General features: G+C 48.8%; 7 protein-coding genes across 7 annotated transcripts; 3 read left to right on the forward strand and 4 right to left on the reverse strand.

Moving 5' to 3' along the window:
- Nucleotides 1–2: 2 nt before the first annotated feature.
- N7519_004789 (uncharacterized protein) lies at nucleotides 3–3,330 on the forward strand (the record flags this gene model as incomplete). Its single annotated transcript, XM_057291565.1, has 2 exons — nucleotides 3–2,961; nucleotides 3,026–3,330. The coding sequence occupies 2 exons, from the start codon at nucleotides 3–5 to the stop codon at nucleotides 3,328–3,330; spliced, it is 3,264 nt and encodes a 1,087-aa protein (XP_057152767.1).
- A 629-nt stretch (nucleotides 3,331–3,959) lies between these two features.
- N7519_004790 (peroxidase) lies at nucleotides 3,960–4,983 on the reverse strand (the record flags this gene model as incomplete). Its single annotated transcript, XM_057291566.1, has 2 exons — nucleotides 3,960–4,767; nucleotides 4,877–4,983. 2 exons carry the CDS (start codon nucleotides 4,981–4,983, stop codon nucleotides 3,960–3,962), a joined length of 915 nt encoding a protein of 304 aa, XP_057152768.1.
- An 870-nt stretch (nucleotides 4,984–5,853) lies between these two features.
- Nucleotides 5,854–6,441, reverse strand: N7519_004791 (uncharacterized protein; the record flags this gene model as incomplete). The annotated part of the gene is made up of 1 exon (XM_057291567.1): nucleotides 5,854–6,441. The coding sequence occupies one exon, from the start codon at nucleotides 6,439–6,441 to the stop codon at nucleotides 5,854–5,856; it is 588 nt and encodes a 195-aa protein (XP_057152769.1).
- Nucleotides 6,442–6,781: 340 nt separating this feature from the next.
- On the reverse strand, nucleotides 6,782–7,992 carry N7519_004792 (3-isopropylmalate dehydrogenase; the record flags this gene model as incomplete). Its single annotated transcript, XM_057291568.1, has 4 exons — nucleotides 6,782–6,986; nucleotides 7,036–7,309; nucleotides 7,413–7,460; nucleotides 7,521–7,992. The coding sequence occupies 4 exons, from the start codon at nucleotides 7,990–7,992 to the stop codon at nucleotides 6,782–6,784; spliced, it is 999 nt and encodes a 332-aa protein (XP_057152770.1).
- A 756-nt stretch (nucleotides 7,993–8,748) lies between these two features.
- On the forward strand, nucleotides 8,749–10,148 carry N7519_004793 (HSP70/90 family co-chaperone CNS1; the record flags this gene model as incomplete). The annotated part of the gene is made up of 3 exons (XM_057291569.1): nucleotides 8,749–9,043; nucleotides 9,105–9,377; nucleotides 9,433–10,148. The coding sequence occupies 3 exons, from the start codon at nucleotides 8,749–8,751 to the stop codon at nucleotides 10,146–10,148; spliced, it is 1,284 nt and encodes a 427-aa protein (XP_057152771.1).
- A 915-nt stretch (nucleotides 10,149–11,063) lies between these two features.
- On the forward strand, nucleotides 11,064–12,478 carry N7519_004794 (putative endo-1,4-beta-xylanase; the record flags this gene model as incomplete). Its single annotated transcript, XM_057291570.1, has 5 exons — nucleotides 11,064–11,116; nucleotides 11,179–11,335; nucleotides 11,385–11,517; nucleotides 11,578–11,691; nucleotides 11,745–12,478. The coding sequence occupies 5 exons, from the start codon at nucleotides 11,064–11,066 to the stop codon at nucleotides 12,476–12,478; spliced, it is 1,191 nt and encodes a 396-aa protein (XP_057152772.1).
- Nucleotides 12,479–12,672: 194 nt separating this feature from the next.
- N7519_004795 (DUF2841 domain-containing protein) lies at nucleotides 12,673–14,214 on the reverse strand (the record flags this gene model as incomplete). The annotated part of the gene is made up of 4 exons (XM_057291571.1): nucleotides 12,673–13,172; nucleotides 13,229–13,414; nucleotides 13,469–13,960; nucleotides 14,019–14,214. The coding sequence occupies 4 exons, from the start codon at nucleotides 14,212–14,214 to the stop codon at nucleotides 12,673–12,675; spliced, it is 1,374 nt and encodes a 457-aa protein (XP_057152773.1).
- Between the last annotated feature and the right edge of the window lie 3,271 nt (nucleotides 14,215–17,485).

A 17,485-nucleotide genomic window follows, 5' to 3' on the forward strand; every position in this document is an offset into this window, starting at 1 on the left:
AGATGAGTACCTCCTCTCCACTCGAGGTTCCTCCCCTTTCCGATTTCCCGTCGAAGCCGGAGGAACTCGAACACCCACCTCAACCCTCAACTATTTACGATTTAACCCGGCTTCCTAATCCACCTAACGACTGGTCACATTTCAATGTCAAGTTCGAAAGTGTTGCACTGGGTCATAGTCGTTCCTTGAAGCTCCCGCAGGTGCAAGTGTTGATGAAACATTACTTCTGGGGAATCAAGTATGAGGAAACGACCAAGACCGCCATGACGACGAGGAAGAAGCAGAATCTCAAGGTTCTACAGATGTTTCTGTTCAAGCTCATCTACTACATGCAAGAACGCCATCGTCCGAAGACTTGGCTTGAAATGCTCAATATCAACCGAGACACTGGACCACGACTCTTGAGATACGACCTTGATCCGCGCCCAAGGCCACTCAGTAGGTGGTACACTTCTCTTCCTGATGTGAGCACGCCTATCTTGAATGCGTACATACGCCCTCTGGACGCGCCCCCAGACATGCCCGACTACCTTATCCAACAATATATGTACTCAGTTGATAGCTTGTACACACCACCTCCACCACCTCCACCTCCAGCGCCAACACTCGCTGCGCAACAAGAGGAAATCCTTCGTATGGAACTGTTGCAACACATGAACCCAGGAGTCGAATTTACACCAGCCTATTCATTGACCGATCCGCCGGGTACGAAAATAACGGGCCCTGAACCCGGCCAAAAACGGGGTCCAGATGAAAGCAGTGAGCCCCGTAGGAAGCGCTCGAGACAAATTTCACCTGGTGCCCCTGCTTACCGAGGTCGCCCTCGTTCCCCTACTCCGCCGTTTCAAGAGCCTGTCTTTGCTGCTGACGAAATCACAACTTTCACCTGGACGCCTGGTCTGGCACCTTCCCATACAGTGGCCCCCGTTGGAAAGCACCAATTGAGCCCCCTTGCCCCGAAAGTCCCAGGCCCAGTTGACACGCGAGTGCTTACGGATGCCATAGAACGAGCTGTGATGCAGATTGTATATGCAGATTTGGAACGCGATCCCTCCATTCCATCTACTGAGAAACCTATTCGCCACGGGACCGCCCAGTCATACCAAGATATCCTCAAGCTGAAACTTGGATCATTCCCCACCACAGCAAATGTGAAGTTGTCGCCATTGACGTTTGATTGGGATCCAAATGGCACTTTGTTTCCGGTCCGGGGCCGCGGCCCTATCTGGGACGCAATGTCTTGTGCGACGGATGCTGTTATTGTAGCGGGAATGCTACTCGATGCTGGTTGTACCAAGATAGATCGCGCAAACAATCGAGCAGCTGAGTTCAAGGATATTGAAAAAGCATTCATTGAAGTGACAATGGCCAGCTGGGAGACCTTCGATGATAAGACTTCTATATTTGTGCGTGACGAGTGGCTCCGTATGTTTATGGAGGGGTCACCCGGCTTGAAAATGGGACAACCGATTCCTCCTTGGGCGGTATGGTCAGTGGCCACGAGAAGCTTCGCCCAATTCCGCTATTTCCACGTTGAGCGAGTGACCCCTTGCAAATGTCAGCGCGAGATTCCGTTTTACAACTCCCATCAAGGGTCCTGCATTTTACCCGGGTACCAACCGGGCGATGAAAACGGAGTAGAACTGCAAGTGTTGATTGAGCGATGTTTCTACCCACGGAAATCTTTCAAATGTGACAAGTGTGGTGACCCGACAGGAGTCACTGGAGAACGAAAGATTGGTCAACTCCCGCTGCGTCTGGTGGTAACCTCTGATGTCAAGACGCGAATCCGAAACCACACGCAGAATCTCAAGTTCAATTACATAGACTATGAAGACAAGCAACAGATCGCACACTATCGTTGGCTTGGCGGCATCTATAACAACGAATCCCATGCTCGCCTTTTTTGGACAGATACGCAACGAGGCGAGAAAGATGATGGAAATCTTATGATGTACGACAGCCAAGTCAATTCCGGGGTTCTGATCGGTGGAGTCCCAGGATTTCAACCTGAAGAAAGAGTACCCACTGAATGGGTCAACCATCATGCTATTCCACTCCTTTTCTATGAGCGAATCATGAACCCCACCACAGACATCCTGTTAAAGGCCAACAACGCGATGTTCGAGGTAAGCACTTGCGTGGAGGAGAACAAGAATGTCCTCGAAGCACACATCCCTTGGAAGCGATCAACTCCTCCGTTGCAGCAGGAGTCATGGCCTCGTATACTTTCATACAACGGTGAACGCTTCAGCAGTTTCAATCCCGGCTGGGCAACAGCGCAACCATCCCCCAACCTAGCCGCTGCACAGACTGCCACGCCCACTATAACACCCGCCGCTCCCATTGACCCGGCGCTTATTGATCCGGCGCTACTCGATCCGGCGCTTTTCGATCCGGCGGTCCTTGACCCATCGCTCATTGATCAATCGATGTATTCCACCACCACACCTCCGGAATTCGACTTGTCCTCATTCATTGACGTACCAATGATGGATGAAGAGCCGATCATTGATCAAGACGTAACTGAGGATCCCACCCAAAACCCTATGTTCGACTCGATGATGCAGAGTCCACGCTGGGTCGCTCCAAATCCTGACATGTGGCCTTCAGGTATGCCTGATGAGGAAGGAGCTCTGGACTTCCCCGAACTGCCTATGACGCCCTACCTAGGCAATCGCAAGGGCGCTGCGTGGTCAGATATTCCCATGCGAGATGCAAATGGGATTATCCCTGGGCCTCGAAACCGGGTCTTCCGCACTACGCACGGTATTGAACTCCAGAGGTCTGCGATGGCAAACTACGCTATTGCTAAGCAGGCGCTAAGTGCAAGTGAGAAGGAGGCTCTGCGTGCAGAAAGGATGCGTCTATTCAGGGCAAAGCAGAGATTTAGTGATGCAGAGGACGAAGAGGAAGAAGAGAAAGCCGACCAAGAGAGAGATCGACCGAGAGAGGATAGAGGTACAAAAGAGACAGGAGAAACAGGAGCACGAGCGGAAAAGGAGAGAGGTACAGAAGAAACGAGAGGGGCTCGATAAGAAGAAACAAGAGGAGCTCGACAAGAAGACAAGAGAGGAGCGGGGAAAACAGAAAGAGCTCGAAAAGAAGAGAGAACAGGAAAAACAAGAAAGTGAAGTACTGGCGAAAGAACCGGAGAAAGACCAGAAATGGACGATAGAGGAGTCTTGTAAACAGCAACGAAAGGAAGAACAGAAGAAAGAGGAGGAGAAGCCGAAGGTATCAAGAAGACCGGGGTTGAGGAATTCGAGGAAGAAGAACACCGATCCGACGTGGAAGCCTGGTGATAGTGGAGATGAAGCAGATTTGTGATTTAATGTTTATTTAGTTTATATAGATGTTATATGTTATATGTTAGTTAGATGTTAGTTATACGCATGGTGTGTTATTATTCCAAATTCAATATACCTACCTGCATGTAGGTATACACCGTTGATACTCGTTAACACGGCCATCTGCCAATCAGGAGGCTCTTATTTGATATACCCGAGGCCCGAGTCTGTATATAGTACATATTTAGTACTAGTAGTATTAGTAGTACTAGTTAGTAGTACTAGTTAATAGTACTTTTAACGATAATTACTCCTTTTAATACATAGCCAGCTCACATATGTACTACGGAGTACTCCGTCCATACATGTAGTATGTATAGTATTATGAATACTAGCCTCCAGGGCTTCCCCGCAGTCCTACCCCAGACTCCCAGACTTAGGCTTCCCCTTTCCTTTTCTTCCTTTTCCCTCTCTTCTCTCTTTATAATCCCATTACTTCAACTACAGAAATACACACTAACAGCTATTCAGTTCTCTTAATCACATTCTATGATCTATGATCTATTTACATGTCCGAGTCCTGCTGTCTACAGTCCCAGATCTACTAACGCAGTGGGGAATTAATCCAAAAACAAGCCAAATACAAAACAAACAAAAAAATATGACACTCTACAGACGTGCTCTGGGCGGGCCTGTAGCAGTGTTGCTCTTCTTCGGTGCCGAAACATATCCACCGAGAGTGCCGTCAGTGTTGGTCACCGCACCCTGGGCATCACGCCGGATGCCAAGTTCAATCAATTTGGCAAACACCTTGGAGAAGTGATCAAAGAACAACTCCTTATCCTCGGCATATCGCTTAACCCACGGGGCAAATGCCGGGTCCGTCAAAAGCGACATATCAGTCGGCAGCATCATTAATGGCTCCTCGTCCTCCTCGGCATCGGGATCCTCATACACAAACTGCGTCATACCCGACGCCATCTTGCGAGGCTTCCAGTCAAGCTGAAGCAGCAATTTGAAGAAAGAGTTCGAGAACCGCGTCGGGTTCGTCACCCACGGACCCTCGAATCCACTGCGGTCGCCGTGGCACCGGCCCAGGTTGTGTCCGCCCGTCAGCGCTACGATCTCCTGGTCGTTGAAACCCATGCGATAGAAGATGAACCGCAGGTGGTCGGCGCCCTGGGCTGCATCTGGCAGTCGTCCCCGTGGCGGCACCTTGGTGTCGCCTATCAGATCTGTGCGTCCGCCTTGCCAGGGGATATCGGGTCCGCCCATCTCCTTGATCGCCACTACGCCGGCCAGCGTCCACAGATCCGAGTACGTGATCCAGGGGTGCTTCTCTTTAATCGGCTCTAGGAATGCCCGTCCGTGCTGCAGACCCGCGTTGGCGGGATCGCCACCCTCTGCTTCGTACCGCATGCCGGCTCCGTTGGAACCACCGGTGTCGGTTTCGGCGTCGTACGTGCCAGATGAGTGCCTGTTTGAAACCGTTCGTCAGTGACATTGCGTTGAGGGAGGCTTATCGCCCCCGTTGGCCCGAGGGTCCCCGACCGGGAAACAAGGCTTCGAGGAGCAGATTTACTTACCATGCTAGTCGCACGAATACGGGTCCTGCGCTGCCATCGTCATAACCGGGCTTCTGCAGGATAGCGGCGATGTCCTTGCGGACGGCGTCATAGTTGTGAGTGCTCATTGTCGGTCTCGGCCGATAACGCGATCCGGGGTATGCTTTCGGGAAGAATTTGAACAAACTCAACGTCGGCTTCGAGATGAGTTCGAAGAGGATGGATTTTGAAGATCGGAAAGAGAAAAGAAAGAGAAAACTGGACAGAAAAGAGAAACCGAAAAAGAGACCCCCGGACTTTCCACATGGGAAGTCGGTGGATCCGCGGGCCGAATCAGCCTGCGCGTATTGAAGATGCCGAGGTTGGACTTGACCGTCAACTTCCTTATGATCTGTGATTTCTGTGATTTCAGGCAATTCCAGGCTATTTCCTACTGGATTTCTCGGTTCCGATTGTCCATATTTCCTATTTTAAGTGATTATCGTCTTATACTTATCAACCGGAACAAACCCTGGATATGAAATCACCTGGGCACATTCCAAATGTCGCCATCAAATGCCGATTCAGACCTCGGAACTCAGAAGCCGACTTTAAGATTCGGACACTTATAGGCAAATCCGATGCTTACATATATTAATATAGTTTTTGCAAGGGCATTTAGTTGAAATGAGTGTCATTTTTGATAGAACTTGCTTCTCGATTCTGCGCTGCTTGTCATGTGGCTAAAGAATTGACCAACTCTTTGGGAGAGATTGACGAAGGAGACTGTACCCCCAGAGTGAACATGCTTGAGCTGTTCACTCTGCCAGTATTTGAACTCCAGTCCTCAAAATGGACATGGGACAACTCTTCTTTTGCCCTAAAAGCCAGGGCCAACAAAAAATATTAACGGTTTCACATGAAAGCTTAGAGAAAACCAACATCGGAGGAGCATCTTGGAGATATCGGAGAGATATCCGAAAGCCATCAAGGATCTCGCTCACGTTGTCGTCTCCGCCCTATTCAAGCTCATATTCCCCATCGACATCCTCCGCATCCGCATCGACCTCAAGTTCCCCGTCGGCATCATCATTTGAAGCACCCTTCTCAATGACATCCTTCTTTAAGCAAGTTAACAGCATATCCCGCTCCCTCCGTAAACGCGCCACCTCCTCCCGCGCCTCACGTAGCGAGATGCTCAGCTTTCGCATCTTCGTCTGATATGCGCGACTGAGCCCATCCGCCTGCCCAGCCAATCGCGAATACTTCTTCCGGATCCACTTTCTATCTTTTCGAAGTCGGCGTACCTGTCCGTCGAGCAAGTGTCGCTGCTTCACGTCCGTGTCGCGGATCGTCTGGATCACCTTGTCGATTACGTCGGTGTGCTGCGCTTGAAGTATGCCTTCTTCGGAGTAATTTGCGATGCTTATGAATGTAGCGCAGATGTCTGCCGCAATGGATGCCATCAGCTCGCTTTTTGCGGTTGAGGTTTGGTGTTCTAGGTTTTCGAGGCGTAGAGCACAGAACCCTGGTGTATTTGGTTGCTGCTTCGGATGACCCGGTGCGATCGCTGGTTTAGATGAGGTGGTAGGCTTCTGGGGTGACATGGTGAGTGCTTGGTTTCTCCTGAAGGACCCGTCTTGGAGGGGCCTCTGGGGTGTAGAACCTTTGGGCTTGAGAGGATGTAGAATTTTAGACATGGAGAGGAATAGGAAAGAAGAATGAAAAGTCCCTTAAGAATATACCAGTGTAATTATAATCTTTGGGAAAGTTATGAACTCATCTAATCTGCTTTTCTTTCAACCCCAGTTTTTCAGTGAACAAACATTGCCTTTGATCTCTGTCTTTGTTAATGTGAATTTCATTGATCAGTGTAACGCATACCTACATATTGTATTCTGGAACTCTTTTTGAACCAAGCAATCATTGTATGCTATCTTCTATACTCTATAGTGCAGACACAATCGCATCGCCCACTTCCTTAGTTCCAGCCTTACCCCCGAGGTCAGGCGTCCGAAGCCCTGAGTCCAGCACTTTACGCACCGCATCCTCCACACGTCGAGCTTCGTCTTCCATGCCCAAAGAGTATCGGAACATAAGCGCAACGCAAAGGATCATAGCAACCGGGTTGGCAATATTTTGGCCAGCAATACTATAACAAAGTTAGAACAGGACCTTCGTATCATGTTTCTAGCACTTACGTCGGAGCAGATCCATGCGTAGGCTCGTACAGCCCGTAAGGTCGTGTCTTCAGCGTCTTATCACCAGGCAGACCGTTGAGACTGGCACTCGGCAACACACCCAGCGTACCCACAATAGACCCAGCTTGGTCGGAGATCATGTCACCAAAGGTATTGTCAGCCAGGATAACCCCATTCAGGGATCGCGGGTTCGTTGCTAGAATCAATGACGCGGAGTCGGCAAGCTGGTGCACCAATTTGACTTGCGGGTACTCGGCTGCCATGGTCTTGTCCACTACCCGGCGCCATAGTCTCAGAAGAAGCCAGTACATTCGCCTTGTCTAGTGAGACCAAAGGCCAAGGGGGATTGTGTCGCAGTGCCACTTCAGCGGATAGACGGGTAACACGCTGGATCTCGGCTTCGGAGTAACCCCATTCATCCATTGCTGTAGTAGAAGAAAGGTTAGAGAGCTATTGAATTACAATAGGGTCTCAGCCCAACCCACCGTATGTTTCTTCTTCGACCTTCCGTCCAAAATAGGCTCCCCCGCAGTTCTCCCGCACGACAACAAAATCAACACCTTCAATAACATCGTGCTTGAACGGGCTGAACTCCTTGGCGATAGAAGCACTCGGCGAGGTAGAAGAGCACGGGCGTAGGTTCGCATAGATATCCATGGCCTTTCGTAGTTGGAGTAGTCCTCCCTCAGGACCATCAAGACCACGACGTTGATTGTCCCATTTCGGACCCCCAACTGCGGCGAAGAGCACTGCATCTGAGTCTAGGGCAGCCTGTTTGACTTCTTCAGTCACAGACTTGCCATGAGCGTCAATGCTGCATCCTCCAATCAGCTCCTGGCGCAGTTCAAACTTGCGTTCGGGCGTCTCAAAGACTTTGAGGACTTTCACGGCTTCGGCCATGACCTCGGGGCCGATGCCATCGCCGGGTAGGACGAGAATGTTGAAGGTTTTGGCCATGTTGCTGTGATCTTTGTTGTTACAAAGGATTATCTGTGGGAAACCAGATTATTCTCATGCCCTGGCACCGAGGACTATATACAGCCTATATCGGAGCTCGGTCTTCAACCCGATTGATGCGGGGTTTGGTTTTGGTCGGGCTTTCGCCGATGAAATAGCACCCGATGTGCGAAGGTCAGTCACAGGGCTAAGGAGGCATGCGTTTTAGCTTTCCAGGAGCTGTCAGTTGTGGGGATTTAGTATACAAGGTCAGGCCTGCATAGTAGGTGTCCGGCACTGCCTACTAGATACGTATATAGTATCGTCTTCATTGCCTAGTAGAGTAGCTCTTTGCATAAAACAGTGTATAATATGCCTTGTTATAGGAGAATTTTGACAGAACTATATCAATAGTGAAGCAGATATCCATAGATAGTGGAATATAACCTGGTAGCAGAGTGATAGTATGAAAAATTGCGGCCTCAGGCACCGTCCGGCTCTCCGTACCGCTTATCCGACGTAGAAACATACAGTCCATCAAGGAATATTTAGACGATTTTAGACCCAAGATTCTGCCACAATCGTCCATTCTCTTTTGATTGCTCTTCCCAAATCTTTTAGATCACATTTTCAATCCGACTTATCCGGTAATAGGGCTTAGGGCCGGTCAGACCCCCTCTTGTTTGCACTGTTTGCATTGCGGGCATCATTTCTAAGCATCTGGACGATCTCCAAATCTCCGAAAGCAAGACATTTTCCTGTGACAGAACCCTCAAGATGTCGCGCGTTGAAGAACTTCCAGATGACTTTGATGAGTCACTCGACCTCAACAAGGCGCCTCCTGAGGTCACCCAGGGCCTACCCCAGCCCGGGTTTGACGCCTTCGCTCCTACAAACGAAATTCCCTTCCCGATCAACGAGGAGGCACTGAAGGCGCGCAAGACCGATCCCAATGCACCCGAACTCCCGCCAGCTATTGCGGCCGTTCAGTCGCATACTTCAGAGGAGTTGATGGCAATGATGAATAAGACTCCTCTGTTCATGACCGATATTGAAAATGCGGGTGACGAGAGTACGTCGGATTATTCCTTGGACATGCCTGTTCGATTCAACTAACCTATATCGGTTTGAAGAGGGTGAAAATGTACTCCTAGATGCTCTTCAGGCTCTGCAGAACGAAGGTACTAGGGCCGAGGTTGCGAACACCTTCAAGGGACAAGGCAATGAAGCTGTGCAGGAGCTCAAGTGGATCGACGCTAAAGAGTTCTACACAAAGGCTATTGCTGTCATTAACGCCAAGGTTGATAAGTGGGAGAAGCCCGAAGATCCCGAGGAAGAGGCCGCGCTGTTGCGCAAGTTGGATGAGGCATCGCACATCAATCGGGCATTGTGCAACTTGGAACTAGGTATGTCTTATCTTCCTGGATGTACGGGACATTGGCTAATATATTTCCTCTACAGGAAACTACCGTTCTTGTACTCTCGACTGTGCTGTTGCCCTCAAGTTCAACCCAAAAAACGTAAAGGCCTTCTACCGCTCCTCCTTGGCACTCTTCAAGTTGGACAAGGTCGCCGAGGCTGAAGACGCTGCCGCCCGGGGATTGGCAATTGACCCAGAAAGTAAGGCTCTTCAAGAATCCGCCAGAAAGATTGCCGAGCGGAAGGCCCTTTTGGAGCGTGCTGCCGCGAGGAAGAAGGCCGAAGAAGAGAAAGTGCGCAAGCAGAATATGGTCCTCAGCACAGCTCTACGCGCCCGTCAAATCAGAACCCGCAAAACCAATCAGCCCCCTGATATGGAAGATGCCAAGATTCGCCTTGTGCCTGATCCTCTCTCGCCGGAGAGCACAATCGAGTTCCCGACTGTTTTCCTTTACCCCATGGACGCCCAGTCGGACTTTATCAAGGCGTTCTCGGAGATGAACGCTATCGAGGATCATCTGAGTTACATCTTCCCCCTTCCTTGGGACACCAAGAAGGAATACACTGTTGAAGGTGTTGAATGCTTCATGCAGACTGTCTCTGGTGGTTTGATCAAGGCTGGCAAGAAGCTGCCTTTATTGCAAATTCTCTCTGGTGGTAAGGTCGAGGTTGTGGATGAGCTTGTCACCATCCACGTTGTACCTCTCTCCAAGACCGGTAAATACATTGCGGAGATGAAGGCTCGGAAGACTGGCTGAGCGGTATCTCATTAATATGAAGCCCACCGCTCAACTTTCAACCGATCTCGTGGATTCCTATGGAACATCCGTCCACAGAAACCACACCCATGGGAGGAGTGCTATCCCCCTGCCCATCGCCCTGTTGGTCTGAATTTTGGCTGCAACAGTGGTACTAACCACTCTTGACGCTCGAATCTGGTCCTACCACGGAGCAACATGATACAAAATCTCTGATACCCCTTAAAAGCGCCTTGTGTACATAGATGCATTTTCAGATTCTTATAGATATCATTGAGGCGGCAATGCCCCTGGGAACGAAAGGTCCCACTGATTATAATCCAACATATCCAAGGCCAAGTGAATATAATCGATTGTCTCAGATTGTAAATTTCATTGACTTTGACTGCATATGTGCTCAGCGCTGTTTAATCCAAAAGCGGGGACCCCTGTCCAGCCTGAATGAGACCTGAAGATTCTCCGGGGAAGCGGAGAAGAGCGTATTTACCCGGTCTCTTTCTTCAACTTCGCTTGACGGGAAATATTAAAAAAAACGCCTCTTTTCCTCTTTTTGCCGTGAAGAAAATACGGAATTCTCTCCGCTGTCTTTCTATTCGTTTCACCATCCTGCCCACAATATGGCGCCGGGCCGTGTGACTATTTCCCTGGCTAAAGTGACAAATTCCATGCACGAGCTCATACGATTAGGCGTCTTAGCAGAGGCCAAGCCCATTCGACCATTTGCAAAGGCCGCGACAACTATGCCACGGCCTGTCGGCCCGTCAAAGTTGAAGCTGTCAAATGTCAGAACTACTAGGGCCCTGACAGTCTGGCCATGTTTATCCCTGACTATAAAAGGAGCTTGATCCTCTCAATTCCCCATTCCAGGTCTAGAACTTCTGATCCAATTCTATTCCCGACATTGATTCTCTCGTCATGGTCCACTTCTCTACCATTGCCCTGGCATTCGCCAGTGTTCTTCCCCAGTTGTATGGCTTATCTTTCCAATCTCGAGCATTAACAATCATTAACGCCCATTTCTTCTCAATAGGACCCAAGGAGCCGGCTTGCACACCTCTGCTGTTGCAAAGGGAAAGCTATACTTCGGATCAGCCACTGATAACCCCGAGTTGACCGATGCTCCGTACCTTACCCAACTGAGCAACACAGATGACTTCGGTCAAATTACACCGGGCAATTCGCAGAAGGTTGGATAATCCTTACCGTGCAATCTATGCCCTCACTAATTGTCGCTAGTGGGATGCAATTGAGCCGTCCCAAAACACCTTCTCCTATACCAACGGAGATGTAATTGCCGACCTTGCTGCTAAGAATGGTCAAAAGCTGCGGTGCCATACTCTAGTTTGGCATAGCCAATTGCCCAGCTGGGGTAAGTTCTGTTATGACATATGCCTTTTAATCCGTGAATAGCTATCTAATCGGTAAATAGTCTCAAGTGGCTCCTGGACCAATGCGACTCTGCTTGCTGCCATGAAAAACCACATCACCAACGTGGTCACTCACTACAAGGGCAAATGTTATGCTTGGGATGTTGTAAACGAAGGTCAGTACCGAACTTAGGAATGAATGATATATAGCTAATACATGGATTGCCAGCTCTTAACGAGGACGGTACCTATCGTGACAATGTCTTCTACAAATACATCGGCGAGGCATACCTTCCCATCGCGTTTGCAACAGCAGCCGCCGCAGACCCAGACACCAAGCTCTACTACAACGACTACAACATCGAATCAGCCGGTTCCAAGTCATCAGGTGCCCAGAGAATCGTCAAGCTCGTGCAGCAGTACGGTGCCAAGATCGACGGCGTCGGACTGCAGGGACACTTTATTGTCGGAAGTACCCCTAGCCAGAGCGCGCAGACTACCAACCTGGCCGCATTCACAGCCATGGGAGTTGACGTTGCCTACACTGAACTCGACATCCGTATGACTCTGCCATCAACTACTGCCTTGCTTACCCAACAGTCGACCGACTACAAAAACACCGTTGCGGCGTGCATGGCAAATACCAAGTGTGTTGGCATTACTATTTGGGACTACACGGATAAATACTCGTGGGTTCCGAGCACATTCTCTGGTCAGGGTGATGCGTGTCCTTGGGATAAGAACCTCGTGAAGAAGCCTGCCTATGCTGGTATCTTGGCTGCTCTGGGCGGTACATCCTCCACTACTACTACTCTGGTCACTAGCACGACTACCGCCGGTTCTGGCGGTGCTACTAGCGTCCCGCTCTATGGCCAGTGTGGTGGCTCGGGCTGGACTGGAGGCACAACTTGCGTCAGTGGAACCTGTAAACAGATCAATGACTGGTACTCGCAGTGTCTGTAGACTTGGGAACAATGATGTCTGATGACGAAGGGGAATAGGCCAGCGTCTGCCCGTCCGCCTTTGTATCAGAGCATAGCCTCGGGATTACTTTATAAAGAATTGGCGAGTTGTCTCGTTCAGATGTAACGCGAACGAATTTCATTATCGTTAAAAAAAAAAAAGACATTATATGTACTCCGGTCCATGCTAGGCGCTCAATAACTGAAATAGTAGGGGTGACCGTATGGCACCATTGTCTCTGTAGACAAGTTTTCTGTCGAAGTCTGGGTGATTGGAACAGAGGTACTGTAGAACTCCATCGGTGTTGGTGGAATGCCGGAAACACCAGGGTATGGATAGTGCGCCATGCCAGTGGGATGTGTCCGGTCAATCAAATGTGTCCCAGCAGAGACTGGTTCGTGTTTCGGCCTCAGTTCCAACGGTGATGTTGACATGTTGGAGGGGTCGACAGGATGGTATTGGGTGTTTGGACCCATGTGCATTGGGCTATAAGGGTGGGAAGGATTGTAAGGGGGCGCGTTCGGTAGGTCTCCAGAGGTGGCTTGGGTTATGTCGATGTCGGAGATTCCGTCGCTGCACTCGGATTCGACGATATTTTGAGAAGAGGCTGGTTCGTTTGGCGAGCTTTGTCCGCTGGATGTGTCTTCGGCCATTTGAGGGAGATTTGTGCGAGCTATAGACACGCGTTTTCCATCTAGATAACATATGTGAGTTTCGGGGGTGGGTGTGGAGGATAGCATGAGCATGTACCTGAAATCCCATCCAGGTATTTTTCTTCCTCCTCGCGAACTCGATATGCCTCATCCAAGATTTGTAAACGTTCGACCGGGAGGATTTGACGACGAATGGGCTGGTCGCTTTGTCTTAATCTGGCGGTGGTGATTCCGTGGGTTTCGCGCATTTCGCAGAGCATGTATACTAAAAGTCGAATGCGTTCTAGGTCATTGTCAGCTTGGTAGGATTATTCGGAAGGATTTCTCTCTCTCTTACCAACTTTTGGAAGATGATCCGGTTCCCGATGGCTCACTCCTTGCGGCCACCATGGTGGCTTAGTTGCCTCGGGGTCCAGCTGTTGGGTTCTTCCTTCAACGATCTTCCGTCCATTGTATGGGTAGTTCACTTGTTTTCGCGGCTCGACTAACTTGATGTAGGCTTTGGCGATAATTCGGCAGTTTGTTTGTTGTAGATTTTGGAAGACTTTTTCGTAGTAGAGACGCAAAAGACCTCTCTCTTTTACAGAGATGGAGGCTCTTTGGTGTGAAGCCAGGTTGAGGTTCCGACCACCGAAATTCTTTTTAGGTTGTGAGCTGGCTTGTAGAGACCAAGATTCGCATGACGGCCACATTGATTGAGATGGAACCTGCATCCTCTGTTGACTACCCAGCCCCATTCCATTATAACCCACGGACTCCCCCTGCGATGGGGCAGAGCTGTTGTTAAATGGTTGCCCCCCACTAGACGGAGCTTGGAGCTCGGGAGAAACTGTTCCATGTCAACAAGAACACTTCACGTGGGGTAAATAGGGAAATAGAGGCCTTACCTTGAGATCTTGTTGCATGGGCTTCTCTCGACATTGCCACTGCTCGGAGGAATTCACCCGTAACCCGAGGAGAGAGGATGGCCTCGCGGCTCTCTGAAATGGAATCGGAGGCCCTTTGGCAAAGATTCCCATCGTTGTCTATGTAGATCATAGCAAAGTGGGTATATCCAGGCTCCTCAGGTGATTGCCTGGACATCTTTTCCGGGCCCTAGGGTCGGCTCTGTCAAGGTCATCACATAAGAAGGATGGAATACCCTGTATATGGACCCAATGGCCCCGGGTTTTGAATGGCAGACTGGTCTAAGTACGAAACAGACGAAGTGGGGATTTTTTTTTTACTACAGGAAATTTGGGGGGGGTCGAAGCCAGATAAAGACCATGCTGCGATGGGGGTCAATAGCAATGCCTCTCTCTTGTCGATCAGTTGACTAAATGCGCATTGATAAGGATTTATAAAAGCCACTGGGTCATTTTTTTTTCCAGGTGTGGCGCACCCTCCCTACTCCGTACGCAACTAGAAGGAAAGGTCAAAGGCCTGTGGAGACGAGAGACGAGAGACGAGAGACCGATCTGCAAATGCAGATATATTGTACAGATACAGTATCGAAACAAGACCGGAGTATTTTAGGGCAGACGTACGGATTACTTAGTCCACATTTGGAATGCGGACATCTTTTCCTTGGGCCTTTATGACAATCTCAGTGTACAGTGTATAGCCGCAGGGGAATTTGAATAATTCCCCGAATGACGGTGACATTTCAGCGCTTATTTTATTATATACGTATATAGCCGTCTACCAATCTTGGCTATGGGATAGAGTGGTTTTCCCCAAAACTCTCACTCAGTTAGAACATCCATGGCCCTCAGAACCTGATATTATAGTAAGTACAGAGTACAAAGTACTTTGTACCATAACGGTGCAATAAGAAACAGCTGCATGATACTAATCAAGGGCCTTATGCCAACCAGTTGCCTTATTACCATATTGCCGAAATTGTATATGTATTAATTACTTTTCCATCTCCTTACTTATCAAAGACACCCGTGGACATTAACTGACACAGAGCTACCCGGTAGAACCTTAGAAGGATAGGGCATTTGATGCCCCGTGCCATTATAGTTCTCTACCTATCACTACAACAATACAAAATAGTCAGTTCGCCAAGAAATGCACAAGAACTTTCCAAGGTTCTCATGCACTTTGTCGTCATAGAGTGGTTGGTTGGGGGAAATACGAATTTTAATCAAATTACCGGAAAAGGAAACTATTTACCGGCCGAACGGGCTTAGCTCGGTCTGGCTTGAAAAGCCTCAACCTCAGATCGATTCTATGTTGTACCTATTATTGTAGGTATATGTCATAGATATAATATCGGCCGGGCGGGCTTAGTTCGGTTTTGAAAAAGCTTCGGGTTCTGACACTCTTTTCATGATCGACATGTGTTGGCTGAAAGGGAGATGGAAGAATGCGAACCAAATATGGAATAAGCGATGGTACCTAGGTACAATTTGCCACCGTGCTATTTTCCATGGTACGTCGATCTGGTAGTATATTGCATGGAGTACACTTGTAGATGCATATGGCCCCATTAATAGATATCTTAAAATATACAACATTACATACAGAGTACCTAAATACCTAAATAAGACTTGCTCGATCAAATCTCGATAGTCAAGTGGAGCACAAATTCTATGATCGAACGCACGATAAGCTTCTCGATTCATGGACTTTCCGTTGTGGGGAAGACTGCCTTGCTTTCGATGAAGTCCTCGTTTAGGGAACATCCGCAACATATTGGATACATATGTACTGATTTCTGAATCTCAGAGACACTCGATGTTAATACCATACGACGGAGAACATCCACCTAAGAACTCCGGTGACTCCGCTTCAATCCATGGGATTCCATATCAGTCCAAGGTAATCCAAGGAAAATCCCCTGTTGGGGAACGGAATCAAAGAAGGTTTATCGTCGGGAAAGAGATTGAGTTTAAAGTTTGAACTCATATCCATGGCTTTGGAACATTGCAAGAGCCCTGTACCTACCTAGGTAGGTACCGAGTACCGGAGGACTCCGATAGCTAAACTGTCAATCTAGTTGCTCAGCCCCATAATTTCCATTCGCATAAACCGCGCATATCCGACTTGCATTTCCTGGAAATGGGGTCCCTACTTGAGCTTGTGGCGCAGGCTTCACCGTGGTCTCCACAGTTCCCCTTTTAGCCCTCTGCATATTCGTAACTGCATACTCCGTACTCCGTATGCACAACTATGTTGGGTGTGTGTTCGAGTTGTCCACTTGATGAAATCCTCAATGTCTTCCTTCATACCCGGATTTTCACAATAGTCCTCTCTATCCCCTGCAGCGCCTACAACCTGCACTCACATGCCTTTGTGGTAGAGATCATCAGTGATTGATAGAAACAAAGTTCATAGGATCGTCTAGATACCCTTTATTGGGAGATTACCTGACGTGTCGCTTGGTCGTTCCTGACACATCGAGTTAGCAAGAATTTCCAACCCCTTTCTCACATACATATGAACCGTGTGTCAAAGTCCCCGAATGTGATTTGTGGATACTGATCGCCAGTCTTTAATTGCCAAGCGGTCGCTGGTAAATCCATCCATGCCTAGATGTACAAAGTACGAACCTTGTTTAGGAACTCTCGTTTCCGCTCCCTTTGACATCATTGCCGGGAAATTTGGGGAGCTTTTATCCGTGAATAGCGTTATTCCTAGCACCGCCACATAGATATAAGCCGCTGCCAGTCTAGACCGACGATACATAGTAGGGAAGTGCGTCGATCTCACGTGTAATAATTATGGCGGTAAGAGGTATCATCGTCTACATGGGGGTAGAGACTGAAAGTCGCTATGGGCAAAGGAAAGGGACATAGGAGAGGGAGCAGTCTGATACCGAAGGCATAGGCGGGTGTCTGTCTGTAGGTCGGTTTTCCCGAGGTCACAGGTTATACTTAATCATTTTGTATGTAGTATACCCTTTTGGCCATATTTCCCTCTCGTATTCTGCACTTTGTCTAGGCCAGATTTTCATCTGGCTAGAAAGGAAAAACGGCATGCAAAAACAGAGTTGGTATTATCTTCTATATAATGTCTCTAATACATCCACCTCAAACCGTTATAATATACATTGGGACCATTCAATTCTTATGTCGTCAAATACAGAGGCATCACAAGCCGACTATCCTTGATATTATGAAAAAGGCAGCCGGATGTGGTTTCCATATATTTCAGGCAGAATATATTTACTGCCTGAGGCGGTCCATATCGTACCCCGTGACCTTCCAATGTCACTTTCATTGTGGAACACCAGCTGCTCTCTCTAAACATCAAGTACACTCTTAGAACTCTGAATCACGAAGTCAAGTTTCAAGTCAACTGGAGATATTACTATTATCATCTCAACATCATCAACATCATTCATTCGAGCCTGTGTCTCCACCAT

Source organism: Penicillium mononematosum (assembly GCF_028829835.1).
Source record: "Penicillium mononematosum strain IBT 11891 chromosome Unknown utg000002l:1.0-8112719.0:1.0-8118358.0, whole genome shotgun sequence".
Taxonomy (NCBI): domain Eukaryota; kingdom Fungi; phylum Ascomycota; class Eurotiomycetes; order Eurotiales; family Aspergillaceae; genus Penicillium; species Penicillium mononematosum.